Source organism: Heliangelus exortis, chromosome 1, assembly GCF_036169615.1.
Source record: "Heliangelus exortis chromosome 1, bHelExo1.hap1, whole genome shotgun sequence".
Classification (NCBI taxonomy): Eukaryota; Metazoa; Chordata; class Aves; order Apodiformes; family Trochilidae; genus Heliangelus; species Heliangelus exortis.
In genome coordinates, this window is record NC_092422.1 from 164,647,116 (window position 1) to 164,661,718 (window position 14,603).

The following is a 14,603-nucleotide window of genomic DNA, read 5'->3' on the forward strand; positions in this document are numbered from 1 at the left end:
CACCTCCAGGTAAAATCAAGGTTTCCAGCAGCTTGTATGATGCAAGGCTGAATGCTGCATCTTGCAGTTCATATAGGTATATGCCTGAGAAATAGTGACCTGAAAAGAGGAGAGGGAAGGGGCTACTAAAGAGATTTTTACTTGTTCAGTTAATAAGCTGTAGTGAAGAGAAAATGGCTTTAAGAATACCAGTGTTCTCCCTAGACAAGATGGATTAGTGGGCTGAGCATAGGGAAAATGTCATACGCCACCTTTAGCCTACCAGGTGGCGGTAACCAACTTGTGACACACTTCTGTGTCTGCCAGAAGTTAACTTCCATAAGCTGCAGAAAAGGGTAGATTCCTGAGGAAGTGGTGCCTCAGGCTTACATTACAACAGATCAAAGTCAATTGTTTGTCTTAGAGCACTCCCACAGGACCAAGCCACCACACAAACTGACCCAACAGCCTGCAGTTGTTTAAGTCTTAGAAACAAAGGAAAAACAGCAGTGATAACCAACTCCTTTGGTTTTGGTGCCAGAGAGAGTCTTGGTAATGTAAAACACATGCCGCTAGCAGTCTTCCTGTGCAGACAGCTCTGTGCCTTTGCCAGGAGGTTCCATGCTTTCAGCAATGTCCATCTGTGTTTCATCCCAAGTATCTGCTACTACACAGCCTGCCAGCCTCACCCTCTTTATGGTACACAAGCAGTGATGCCCATCGTTGCACCTTCAACCACTGCCTTCAGTTTTCAGGTGTTGCTCTTCCTCTGCACACATACACACAGCGTGGGAGATGTCCCTGCCACTGGTAAAGGGGTTGGAATTACATGATCTTCCATGTCCCTTCCAACCCAAACCATTCTATAACATACACACAAACACAGCCTCACAATCTCCTGAACCTCAGGGGTATTCAGTGACTGAGAGACAAGGACCGGGGAAAGAAGAGACATGAAGTAACTTGAGGCAGAAGGGGCCATTGATGAACAGCACAGAAGGAGGTCAGACAGCCTTGCCTCAGAGGTGGCCAGCACTGATCCATTAGCCCAGACAGCTGAGAGCAGAGAGCACAGCAGGGTCCCTGGAAGGTGGGGTCAGAAACTGGTAAGGTGCAAATGCTGTGGTGAGACTTCAGCCTGCAGGAAGCAGCGGGGGTCAGGGCGCAAGGAGCCCCAGTACATGTTTAGAGTGATCACCGGCACACAAAAACAAAACCCCCACTCCAAAGCCTATTTTGCTCTGTGAAAGCTGAGCAGTAAGAGTAGATTAGACTCTAATAGGGATTAATACAAGTTAAGTTAGCACTAATTTCCACTAGGAAGACTAGAAAGGTTAGAGGTGAGATAGCATGACAGCTAGATGTAACAGGGGCTTGGAAAAATGGCAAAGGTGAGAAGAAGAACCATTGACACCTGCCTGGCTCCATTTCTGCTCTTCTCCACGTCCAACCCTGTCCAAAACAGAGATCAGACATGCTGCACTGCCAAGACATGGTCAGTGATTTCTAACAGGCTGTGTAATGGTCAGCAGGGAATTTCTTGTCCAGTCTCAAAAGCACTGACCCACTTTTTTTTTCCAGAGCTACCATCCATCACCTCTGACTGACAAGGAGACCAGTTTTCACAAAAGGCAAAATCCAACCCAAGTGAACTTTAAGGCAGAAAATGAGATATAATTCACATCCCTTTCTGCCTTACCACAGCCATTTCAGAGCTATAAGTTTAATTTTATTAGCAAGTAGGACTTCAGTTCATAAAAAAAGTGACCAATAAAAGATAACAGCAGGAAATTAAATGAACCCTAGCATGATTTAGAGCCTTGCTCTGCAAGCACAAAAATGCACAGAAATTATGTTTGAAAAGGAAAAAAAGCCCCGAAGAACTGATCATAAAAGAATCCAAACTGCTTCAAAGCCAGAGGCAAAATAATTTTTCTTAGAGATTAAAAAAAAAATATGTGCAGGTACACACAAAACATACACTTTCAGTATGCAATTTGATTGCTGTATTGACAGAAAGAAACACGGGTCAGACAGTCCATTTATTGCTTGCCCTTTCATATGTTCTATAACCACTTGGACTTTATTCACCTTTAAATGAAAGTAAAAGATTAAATGTAATTTTGCTGTGGTGCTGAGACACACCAGCTGCAGTGTGAGGTCAAACTCAAAAATAATTGTTCAGTTTATGACTGAACTATCGAAACCTTTAGATATCCCTTCAGCTGCATATCCAAATACAAGCTCATTAAAATTTATCTGGACAACTGAAGTTTGTACTCTGAAGGGAAGTACCAGAGGGCAGGAAGAATGCAGTGGGGGAAAAAAGTAAGGAATCCTCCATTAGCTTATCTCTTGAAGAACGTCTAGCTCCAGTTGAAAAGTAGTATGGGGAACAATATCCTTTCTGTATAAGACAACACTCATTTTGGTCAAGTTCTTTGATGAGAAAAACTTCTACTGAACCAAATTTGATAAACTAACATTGGAAACTGGCATCACTTCACCAGAATTTTTCAAAATAAAACTTGAGAATTCTGGCATCGTCCAAGGCACCAAATCTTTCATGACAAAGATTTAAAAAAAAGTAATTCTCAGATAATTCTACTGCTATGTCTACTGCTCTAATGTCAGCCCAATTTGTATTTCAGAACTCAGCTTTTCCTCAGAAAGGCTTCTGTAGTTTTAATTCTAGATTGGTTTATCTGGAGTAAGTCTAATTCAGTTTCACAAATTAGAATTTCCATCTTCCATAAAAAATAATTAGGCATTGTAATACAGAGCACCAACAAATTGTTCATGGTGGACAACAAGAATACTTGGTTCTGAAAAAGTCCAGGCAAATATTAGCCTTACAGAAATGTCTGTTCCCACTAAGTCTCTTTGAGGCTTGTACTTCAAAAGCAACATATTTCCATCCAGTCACTTCCAGCTGGAAAACAAAGGTGGGAAAAGGAAGCATCTAAGAAGCTCCTCCATCATCCCTTCTCAGTTGGACATGTGGTTGCATAGGAAGGCCAAGAGACTGTAAGATCCTCGACAGTTCTAACCTACAGAGGATCTCACTGAACAGGGAGGACCAGATTATTGGTCAGCACAATGTTTAACTATTTACCACATTTCTCTCGTGCACGGAAAGCCAACTACATATCTTAAAAAGGTGAACATGCCAGTGTAATGCTTGAATCATCTGAAAGCTATTGAGCAGCATCCCCAGTTCTCTGCTGCTACTACACATTTCTTCTCATGCACTCCAGATCTCACTAGCTCACCCTTCACCATACCCGAGATACCCACATGGTGATTAGAGGATGCTCCAGTATTTCTTTGCTACTGAGATTGCTCAGTAACTTTACCAACAGACACTACTTTACATTATCAGCAGTACCAAGGAACAGCTGGTCCTCAGAACACAAAAGGTAGGGTAATAATAGGATACTGTAGCCAACTGAGCTTTGTGTTAAGGAATGCTGTGGATAAATCTAAGTAGGGTCATATATTAGAAAGTTGATACTCAGCTCTCAACTATATCACTAGCCTGTTGCTTATTTAAACAGGATTCCCTCCACTGTCTATCTCCAGATATATTCCCTATCCCAGCTGCAAGGTTGATGGGGCCTATGAAATTATCACATTCTTCAGAAAAAATACCCCAACATGTACAACCGATAGTCTGGATGATCAGGGATATTTTAGGAAGCAATTTTACTCAGTAATCCAATATGGTCTGCAGAAAGCCTACAAGGCACAGTGCCCAAGCCATTTTAACAACAGTAAAAATTGTTCATCAAAATATTCTTGAATAAACAAGCTCTTGACGCCTTTCCTAAAGCTTTTGCATCAGAAAGTGAAACACTGCTGAGAGGTAGGTGCTTCAGCAAAATTATTAAGTAAGAAGTTCATACGGGAACTGAAGTGCAGCAAGACAGCTCACTGCTATAGAACCAAGGAATACTTCCCACGCGCCTTTATGTCTACAAATTAAGGTACCCATGTTATCAGAACACTCTTACATCCCCCAAAACAATGGATATAAGTATCCATCTAGACAGATCTAACTTCACTATTAAGAGATCCTCAAGAAATAGCCCTTTGTGTTCCATATGATGTGCAGGGAAGTGAGCACAATTCCCTTACTGCAACAGTTGGAATAGTTCTTGGCAGAAGCTAACCTGAAGAACATGGATGTTGCAAAAAATTGTGCAACTAAGATATTCTGCCCAACAAGCCAGAAGTGCCCTGTCCACCTCAGCTTGACAAACAGGTAACATTTGCAGGCTTTCTACTGTTCCTATATGACCTCTGCTAAAGTAACAGCCAACCTACTCATATTGCTAAAAGATGTCAGTTTACAGCACCCAGGAACCAGACAGAACAATTAACATCTGTTACTTCTTCCTATTTGAGCCGTTAAGAGCAGAAAAGCTATGTGAAGAATGGTACTGTTAAATCCTCATTTCCAAATATGGCACCATATATACAGCATACAGGTCATGTATATTAGAGGCCCCTCTTCCTTCAGTATCAATATGCAGGCATCTTACAACAGGATTTACAAATGCAAACATCAGTGGTATGGTTTCTGAATCATTAAAACTGGTGTTCAGCATGATGAGCTCAGTGCAATCTCAGAAAAAAAGGTAAGGGAAAAAAAAAATATATATATATGTATATATATATATATATATATACTTATACACACTCCTTTACAAGCATTTCATCAGAGGACTTCAAATGGCCAGTTTGCTGCCAAATTGTCCAGATCCTACAGGCAACTAAACATATCAGCAGTAAGAAATCAGCCACTGCAAAGACCTGAAATCATAAGCAGCAAAAGCATTTTGGCCACACCCTTTCTCCTACCCTAATGCATTAAATTTCAGGTAGTACATAGGAACCTGCATTTCCTGCAGTTATATTCACTTAGTTGCCTTGTGGACTACTTAGGACTGATTCCTTAGCCCTTGCCCCCCCCCAATATGAAAAAGATTTAAGGTATCATGCAATGGTATCATTACTTTGTTGCAGTATCACTGAGTTAGCACCCAGCAGAATTACATCTTGATACAGACAGTTCTTGGCACTTGAATAGGAACAGTAGTGATGCTAGTGAAAAGGAAATGAAGCTCTGGCCATAATTTCTAGCCCAGCATACTTTTTCAAACAGCTGCTAATCAACAATTCAAGCGAGGCATTCGGGACCAGACACACCACAAAGGAGGAGAAGCAAGAGCAAGTCAAAATTCCTAAGCTATGTTTACAAATGCCATCTCCCTCTGCAGTTATATCGGGGGACCATGACACCAAGGAGCTTGGTTATTAGAGATGCTTGCTACCTTACTCTTTGTTGTTTAAGTAATGTAGTTGAAGGGCACAGTAATTCTTCATTATTCAAAAGAAGAGAGTGCCTTATATAGCAACTGGACATAGCTAATAAAGGCTGAGCCTACAACAATTGTGTTATAAGGAGGCAAAGAACAGCTTGCACACTCTGCAAAGAGCTTCAGATCTTGAACGTTTTTTCTGCTCAGTGATCAAGACAAATCTCCACTATCTCCACGGAGAAGCAGAACACCAATCCTCCAAGGGCTCCGCTGGCAGTGAATCTACCAGCTACATGAGCTGCCTCAGCCCTGCCCATTTCAAACCAACACCAGAAGCACGGCCTACCTGCCAGCGCAGAGAAGACCCCTTGCTGCCCACTTCTCTGGAAGCTCTCTTATTTTATACCAAAATCCCTTCCTGGGCCCAAAGTGACTTTCATTGGTGACATCTATTTTTCACAAAAAGTTAAGCTTAGGAGGGGAAAACTCAAAGCCTACCTCTCCTTTTAAGAGGAAAAAGAACAACAAAACCCCAAAAGTTTTCTTGAAAAATTGATTTTGCAAGGTCAAGGAAGAGACAAAAATGCTGTGCAGTTACAGAAAGTGAACAAATCTTTGAAAAGCTGAGGAGTGGCTTCTCCCACTCGGCTTCAGACACCTCGGTTTGAAAGTCCCTAGCCTTGCTTGCAGGGGGCAGGAGGGCTCTGGAAGCCCACCCCACCCCCCGTGCATGGGGCCACAACATCATGGGCTGTGGCCAGCATCCAGGAGGGTCCCTACATAAAGGGCACAACCACATCATTTAAATAAAGATAATCCAGATGCCACATAGCTTTTTTAACACAGCATTTCAAGTTCCCATTCATCCTCAAAGCCTGGATGTATTGCAATTTGTATATTGAGCAATAGATTCCCTGACAGCACCCTGAAGAAAAGGGTAGTATGCCAAGAGACCCACACCTCACTGCCCATGCCGCTACTTTCCCATCCTCTGCTCCACCCAAGACGCTGGCAGAGGGGAAAAAACCCGAGAGTCTCGAAGTGCTGGTGGCTCAGCGCTGTCCTTGGCACAATAGTTGGATGCAATACAGCCGGGCGATGCGAGGCTGAAATACTTCCTGGGATGGCTGAAAGGGTTCATTCAATACTCAAGGGTAATTCTTTATTAGCCGTCTTCCAACACAGCCCAACACAGAAACTACAACCCTGAGGGGAGGGTGGGGGACACCAGCCATGTGCCTTAGGAAAGCGGCATGGCTTACTATTGTCTCTCGCTTCAGTTTAACTGCCAAGCCTATTTTTTCATTTCCCCACCCCACAGTGTTACTGAAGTCGGTGGAGAAAAGGAAGGTGCTCCGACGGGGCCGGGCAGCAGACGACCGCCCTAGCTGCCGCCCGGCCCCGGCCCCGGCCCCTGCCCCCGCCGCCCCTCGCACAAACCGGCGCCGCTCGGAGCTTGGGGGCAGCGCCCGCCGCCGCCCCCTCCCCGAAGTTCAGGCAACAGGGACCGACCACCCGGACGGCGGCGGCGGGGCCGCCCTCGGCCCGCATCCCGGGGGCAGAGGCCGGAGGCTGCCGGCCGGACCCCCGAAACCGGGGAGGCACCTCCCGCGCCCCGCGCTTACCTTTCACTTGACTTTCATACTCCGCTATAATCTCTTTGTCCTTTTTGAATCTGCTCGGGGTTGACATTATCCACTTGTTTCTTCCGCTTCTCCCCCTTCTTCTCCTTGTTTCAAATTATTATTGTTGTTATTATTATTATTAGTGATTGCTATTATTATTTCTCTGGAGGGGCTCCCAAGTTGTATCAGATGGCCACAAGCCCGAGCGATCGCGGCGGCCGGGGCGGCGGCGGGCGGCTGGCCCGGGGGAGCACCGCCGGCACCGGAGGCGGCGAGGCGGGGAGGCGGCGATCAGACTAACCCCGGCGCGGGCACCATCGCCTCCAGGCACCGTCGCCGGCAGCAACGCGGTCCACGGCCCGGGGCCGCCGTAGGGCGGGGCGGCGGGGGAGCTGCCGCTGGCCTCGGGGCACCGGCTTCCACTAGGCGAGGGCGGGGGCCCGGCGGCTGCGCCCCACCATTGTTATCTCTCCTCACGCACCCGGGAAAGGGGAAGGGAAGGAGGGAGAGGGCGCGGGCGGTGGGCGGGAGGCGGGCAGGCGACCGTGCTCGGTCCCTACGCCGGAGGCACCAGTTAACTCCGGTCGCGGCGCTCGCCTGGGTGGGAACTGGGCTCCCCGCCGTGACTAACCCCGGGCGGCAGCGCAGAGGCGCATGTCCCAGCCCGGCAGCCCGAGCAGCGGCCGGCGCGGGGCGACACCCCCGCCGCGCCCTGGAGAGGTGTCTCCGGGAATGAACTTCTCCCCGCCCTCCCGCCGCTCTCTCCTCCCTTCCTGCCTCCCCGATCGCCTCTGCTCCTCGCTCGCCTCGTCCCCGGCGGCGGTCGCTCCGCCTCCCCCCTGCGGGCAGCTGGGGTGGGAGCGCGGCCACCGCCCACAGCCGCGCCTCGGGCCGGGCTCGCAGCCTCCAGTGCCCGCCTCCGCCGGCTGCCCCGCAACCGGAGGCCTAACGGGCCCGGCGGGCTCGGGAGGCAAGGGCCGGCCGTCACCTCTCCGCCGTTCGCAGGGAGCGTATGGTGGCCGGGTGCCCCCTGGGGACAAGGGTGTGAGGCGGCGAGGTGGCTATCTGTCGGGGAAAGTTAAAGCCCCAAGCTGCCACCACCGCCAAGCAGCACCGGGAGGGGATAGGGCAGCGGGGATACTTGGCCTTTGGGGACCCTCTTCTCCTCCCTGGTTTGTGTGGAGGCAGGGCATGGCTGTGCTGAGCGGGGCCATGGCTGTGTCCTGCTGGTGATGTCCCTCAGCACATCCCCTGTCTCTCTTCCTCCATCCTCGCCCACACGGAGCTCCCCTTCGGGTGCAGCTTGGCAGCCCTGCATGGGGCACTCCTGCGTCTCATGGGGGAAAGAAGGCAAACATGGGGAGAGGCTAAATTGTTGCTCCCTCAGAGTGTTTTGTGTGGCATACATGAGGACTGGCCCTGTCAGACGGTCACATTCCATGCCGGTGTCAGGATATAGCAACGACTGATAAAGCACAACTCTTCCTGGGAAGCTGGAGCTGTGAGAAGGGGAAGAAGGAGGTCCAGAAGGGCAGGGAGAGCTGCAGTTGGGAGCATGGGACAAGTCACCAAGGGGGAGAGATGGTTCAGGCATGCCCTTGCTTCTGGGTGCCCTCCAACAGCAATGGGGACAGCCTCTGTCTCTGCCTGCAGAGCTGGCATCTGGCTCAGCCCGTTCAGGGCCACAGATGATGAGCTGGCTGCCAGCTCTGCAGCGGAGCTGTGCATGCCAGGAGCTGAGCATGGTGGCTCACAGGCTCAGTAGTCACACAAAGGTCCTGGGCTGCAAGCTTGAGAGCCACCTGCAAAAGGAGTCCAGTGTGACTCAAGTTGCACAACCCCTTCCTTCTGAGTGCCCCGGAACTCAGCCTTTGCCTGAGAAGAGCTTGCTAAAAACAAAAACAAAAAACCATGGAAAAAGCAGTGTGATGGGCACTGCTACCATCTGCGGTGAGGGGCAAAGAATGTGGCTGTTGTTCATGGGTCAAAGCCGAACTCCTGGCCTACAGCTGCAGATTTTGGAACTCAGGGAGGTCAGCTCTGAGGAGGTTAAAGGCAGGCAGGGGACTTTCCAGAGGCACAGATGGCTTTGCTGGCATCAGGTATTTCAAAGGGCAAATAGGTGAAGTTATAAACTATTCACAAGGAGTTTCCAAAGGTGGCTGCTGCATGATTAGTGTGGTGAAAGTGCCCAGAGATCCTCTCCTGGACAGCTGGTCCTCAGAACACCAGGACCTGTCGCTTCAGGACAAGCAGGATTGACCAGTGGGATCATCCACTGCTAGGAAAGTTCCAGACAGCTATCCAGTAATTTGAGTGAATTTGAGTTTTGGTGTTGTGGGGACCTGTCCCTCAGAAGGAAATGTCACAGTTACTGTAGTTATGCTGACATTCTTGCATTTAATTCTTATAAACATACTGCCTCAGCATTGCAGACACTCACTTCAACACCTCTGCATTTCAGCAGTAAGTGTACATCTGTCTCTCCTTTGCAGTTCATCTGTCAGTTTCATTAGGTACTCCCCTGCTAGAGGTTTGGGATAAAGGATTCCTGTTCTTTTTTCCCTCTTTATGTGTTGATCTCTATTACATTACTCTGTCTTTTATTCTTGCCCTCCCAGGACACTTTGTTTCCATCTGTTCCCATTTCAGATCACCTAAAGCAATCTTGGTACCAGAGGTTATTGTCTGAAGCTGATTTAACTCCAAGCTGGATGGTCAAATTACATCCCTTCAATAAGAAACCTTGCCTCAAAAGAGCAGTTATCTTGGTAATCTCATACAACTCTGATTTTCATCTCAGTCTTTGATGCTCAAGTCTTGCCTCCTGGCTGTTCCAGTCCATCTGTTAGGCTGGGGATAGGCTGATTTACAGGACTATGGAGCACATTCCCAAGGGACACAAACTGGAGATAAGCTGTGAGTCTTCTCTGTTCATGCAAGAGCACAGTGTTTTCACAGCTGGTAAGGACAGAGATGGTGGTCAAGTCCCCTCATGGCCTGGGTGAGGCTGTGCAGCTTGGCAACCCTTGCCAGACCAGTCCCCACCTCGCTTGCCAAGGAACTGGGAATGGAAACCATAACCAAGATGTGGTTGAAGCTGTAGACATGAAATTATCTACCTCCTCCTTCCTGGGGGCTGAAGGACACAGCCTCCTCTTACCACTAAGCTGACACTGTGAAATACCACCCAGATCTTTTTCCCCTGAGGAGGGTCCAGAGGGGGACTCAGCACCCATGCTTACACTACCCCTTCTCTCTGTGCTAGGTATCTGTGGCCAGAGGTTGGGTCTGGCTCTGCAGAGCCAAACCAGAGGCTGCAGAGAGAGAGTTTCTGTTTCTCTGCAAAGGCAATTTCCTGTGAAGATGCAGAAACCATCTTCTAGCTCTGGAGACTGATACCCTTGTATTCAGTTGTGCAGCTCTGGGCTCCATGTCTGTGTCATGGCCATTCACCAGGCTCAGAGCTGCACAGATTCTGGATCCCTGAGTTAGGGTTTGCTGCCAGGACAACCGGGATTGAACTGGCTGGGAAATCTGATTTCCCCCTGCCCCACCCTCCTTTAGGGATTGGCAAAGGATTGTGCATTATTACATGGGTGTAATCTTCTTTTAAGATGTTCATGGCAGCTCAAGTCTCCGGACTCAATTCCACACTGATTTACACAGCCTGCAATCCCATTGCGAGGATGGTGATTGCACAGGAACAGATTCTGCTCGGGCTCTGCAATGCCATGTTTGAGGTGACTTTCAGGACACAGAAGATTAGTACAGAAATCCCTGTCTTTTGAGACCTGTTCCCAAAGAGGTTCTCACACATCAATTTCAAGAGAAGCAAGTGCAAGAGCTATGGAACAGTGTTGTTGTATGAACCCCGCAGATGATGCTTGAAAACCATTGTTTATTCACAGGGTTGTTTGTGAATTCTAAATTATTGCATGTAGAGCATATTAAGGTCTTGGCAGGGAGGACACTGCAGATATTTAAAAAGTATTAGGTTAAAGCTGACTGAGAGTACATATGTCATTGCAAGAGGCAGACTGGTGTGAATAAATGCAGTGTGGTACTGCAGCAGTACGATAATGGTGCAGGGTTTTTGGACCCTACCTCAGCATATGGAGTTAGATAATCTACTCCACCAGGGAATGGGAAATCCTGAATTATGTATGATAAAGCAGAGATGTGTTTATACAGGGAGCAGTTCCTGCAATACTTCGTGCACTCAGTGCAAAAAGTGAAAAACGCGGGCATGCTGGTGTCTGCTAGCTTGAGAACTTCATTATTGCATTTCATTTACACAGCCTGATGAGCTGGGCTGTATTTGCTTTCTTGTGCAGCTAATAAAAATAGACCATATAACTGATGGCTGGAATATCACTGAGCCATTCTCTGGGAGCACATAATGAAACACATCGATCCCCTTAAACAACAAAACCTTGCACTAATTTTCCTAAGGCTGAAAAGAAGACAGAAATAATTCATCCTGCTTTATACTAATAGTCAGTCATTTTAGAGTTGGACAGTAAGTCTCTAAATGAAAGACCAAGCTTTAATTGAAACAATGAAACATTTGATTCTTATTCAAAAATCAGTAAGAGGCACCATTCAAAGAGCTTGTTCAAATGTTTGTCACTGATAAGATGCAAATTTCTATAGAATCAAATGAATTTACATGGGAATTAGATTATTTCAGTACATACAGTTACTTATCTAAGACATAATAAACCCAGCAAGACTATTTTTCTCTCCCCTGCCCCCCCACCAGTGCTGCACTTAATGCTACTCTGTGCTTATAGACTCCTGAGACATGGAGATGAAATCTGGGTTTATGAGGTTTGTCACAGGCTACAGAAGAGCTGGGACTTTACCCTGTCTGACCTGAGAGTGAGTGGCTCTAAAGCATTCAGCTAGACCTTTACAGCAATGAAATAAGGACCACGAGGTGTCCAAGCTTCAGTATTTCACAAAAGATGTTTACTTCACCTGAGCTTCTGTGTCAGCATAAGCTGTCACTAAGCTTTCATTTCCAGCAACAGTGCTCTGATCACCAACATGGGTGTGCTGATTGTAACAGCTTGTGGACACAATCCCTTCCAGAAGCAGGCTAGAGGCAGAAAAGACATTCTTATTTCACAGTAAGAGTGTTTACAGGTGAACTATGTAGAACTGGTAACGTGCTTTAAATTCATGCCTTACCTGGGTCCATAACTATTTTTAATCCCTCGGCAATTACTATGTACTTTTTCAGATTACTGGTTCTATCTGTTGAGCAACTGCTGTGGTTTTTTGGATGTAATAATCTGAGTGTCCATTTTGTGAGCTTCACACACCTACATTTAAGCAATTAAAGTCATATGCCTAATCTAAATGAGTCGCTTAACCAAGTCATTTAACTTCCTTTAAAAAAGAGAGGTGGGCATGTCCTTGATGGTGCTCAGTACAGTTAACTTATTCTAAACACTTTGTTTAGTGTGGGTTTTGTTCCAGTTTTTCTTACTATCATAACCAGGGGTCATATGAGACAGGAATGACATCTTCATGGAACCTGAATATAATACGCTGAATGTTAACAGCAGTCTATTAGGAATATGCTTATTACTTATCGTCCCTTGTGCCAGAATAAAACACAGAGTTAAGTGTGTGCAGACTGCATTTGTTCATTTGCAATCAGACTGGAAAGTAATCCTGTCAGCATGTCATCTGAAGGAGTATTCAGGAAAAATACCATTAGGTAGCCTTCCATACATAAGTGTGTGTGGTGTGTGTGTGTATTTATACAGCCAATTTGCCATCTTCAAAAGCATACTATAGCTCTCAGCATGAAACACATCTGAATCCAGTGGAGAATTGTTCACATCACAGAAAAAAAAAATCTTCCAGGTGAAATCACTGACGTGAAATGAAAGAGATCCTTCTGTCTAAATAAGGTAAGATTTCAGCCCAGGAGGACTGATGCAGTCTGGGACATGAACAGGCACTGTATTTCCTCTAAAGCAAAAAGAAAAGCACCAAACCTCCCACATGAGTTTTGTTGATCTTTTGTTTGAAGAAATTAATGAGACTTAAAGCAGTAATTGGTATGTCAATATTGAGTCCTTTGGCTTCACAGTCATGAAGTGCAGTTTAATGTTTCCTTGTTAAGTTGTTCCTTTTGAGCAGTGCTAATGGGACTAATGACATAACTAATATATAGAAAGTGATGCTGCTACTTTATGTCTTTTGTTAAGAACATTATCCTTTTTTATATGGTGTTGCTATTCACTTCCCAATTACTAATTACAAGGAGGAATTAATTCCAAGTAATAACTTTCTCACTTAATGAGAAGAGACCGAGGCAGTCTTGCCATTTTGAAGGAGAAGAAATATAGAAGTAATTGCATTCTCACTGCAGGGTTTGTGTTCTCTGCAGGGCTACTTTTGTTCTTTTGGTTGCTTTTGAGACTCTGTTACTCTACTTCTCAACATAATGAGCTGAATGTCTGATTCATAAGCTTCACACACCTAAATATAGGCAACTGCATGTGCCTAACACCTGTCATCTTACATGCACTAGCACTATTCTGGATCTTTGTCTTTATTCTTAAATTTAACAGCTGTATTGTCCAAAGAAGCAATAAGATGGTTTTTGGTTTATCTTTTCTTTCCAAGCCTGATGGGGGAATACCAGTGTGTTTGAGAGAATTCTTCCGAGTGAACCTAAGGGGCCATGTAAGTGATAATCAAAATCTTTGATGAACAGAAAATTGCTATTCTGATAATTAGCTTTTGGGGTTTTTTATTTATGTTCCATCAGTTCTCAGATGTAAATACCCTTGCTACTTCATTAGTCCTGACCTTCTCATGCTAATGGCTTTGAATGGAGAGTGTTAAAAGTTGGTTTAAATTTGAAAGGGAAAGAAACTGTGCTTGAAGCAGCATCAGAGAATTAAGAACAGTGGGATTTTTTAAAAAATCAGTCCTATGTACTTGATTGTACTGCTGTTATCTGACTTCAGTGCTAATAAGGCTGCTGGATTGTTCCAGCAGGGAAGGCAACTCCTGATCTTGTTATCCTTATATGGCCTTCACAGGCCATCCAGATTTTGCAGAATCTCAGCTTTCTGGGCTGCTTCAGTCCGTGCCAGCAGTTTAAAGGTTGCAAATCACCCTCGTTTCTCTCCAAAGGGCATGAATTTTAAAGCCCAGAAATGATATGTCAAATGTCAGCCTTGTTAATTTTCACAGAAACATCTAGTGTGGGCTGGAGGGGTGGGAACAGCTCTGGTCTATCTATCAGGCTGAAAACGTGCCTTCCTGTTAATGGTCTGCCCAGCACACTGTCATATCTCTGCTTCAGCCCCTTGGCCCATCCCCTAGCTGGGCTCTTACCCAAGAGCAAGGTGTATGTGGAAGAAAACAAGAGTGGAAAAAGAAAAGCTATTTCTGGAGCATTTTCTCTTTGGATTACTGATAGCAGCAAGGGCTGCTTTCCTGAGGTCTTTTCCCCTCAGCTACTTTCGCCTGCACTGTTGCAAAGAGATGAGGCAGAATCAGGCAGAAGCAGTGTCAGATGGCTAAAGGGGATGATATGTGGGCAAACAGAGATAGGAAGGGGTACAGATATCATTTTGGTTACTACTACTTCAACATAATTCAAAACCCCAGTTTGCAACATGGCCAGAGAGCTCTCCAGAGC

The 14,603-nt window shown here is 46.1% G+C and overlaps 1 protein-coding gene across 3 annotated transcripts in view; it reads right to left on the minus strand.

Moving 5' to 3' along the window:
- SRGAP1 (SLIT-ROBO Rho GTPase activating protein 1) overlaps positions 1-7,678 on the minus strand; it is a 143,033-nt gene extending 135,355 nt beyond the window's left edge. Inside the window, exon 1 of one of the 3 annotated variants that reach the window (XR_011723898.1) lies at positions 6,929-7,678. Coding sequence is in view for 2 of the 3 variants with exons in the window: in XM_071733496.1 (XP_071589597.1) it covers positions 6,929-6,995 (67 nt within the window). In the remaining variant the exon portion in view is untranslated. The remainder of the gene's footprint in view (positions 1-6,928) is intronic. The other 2 variants (XM_071733496.1, XM_071733497.1) reach the window with 2 other exon arrangements.
- Positions 7,679-14,603: the final 6,925 nt, after the last annotated feature.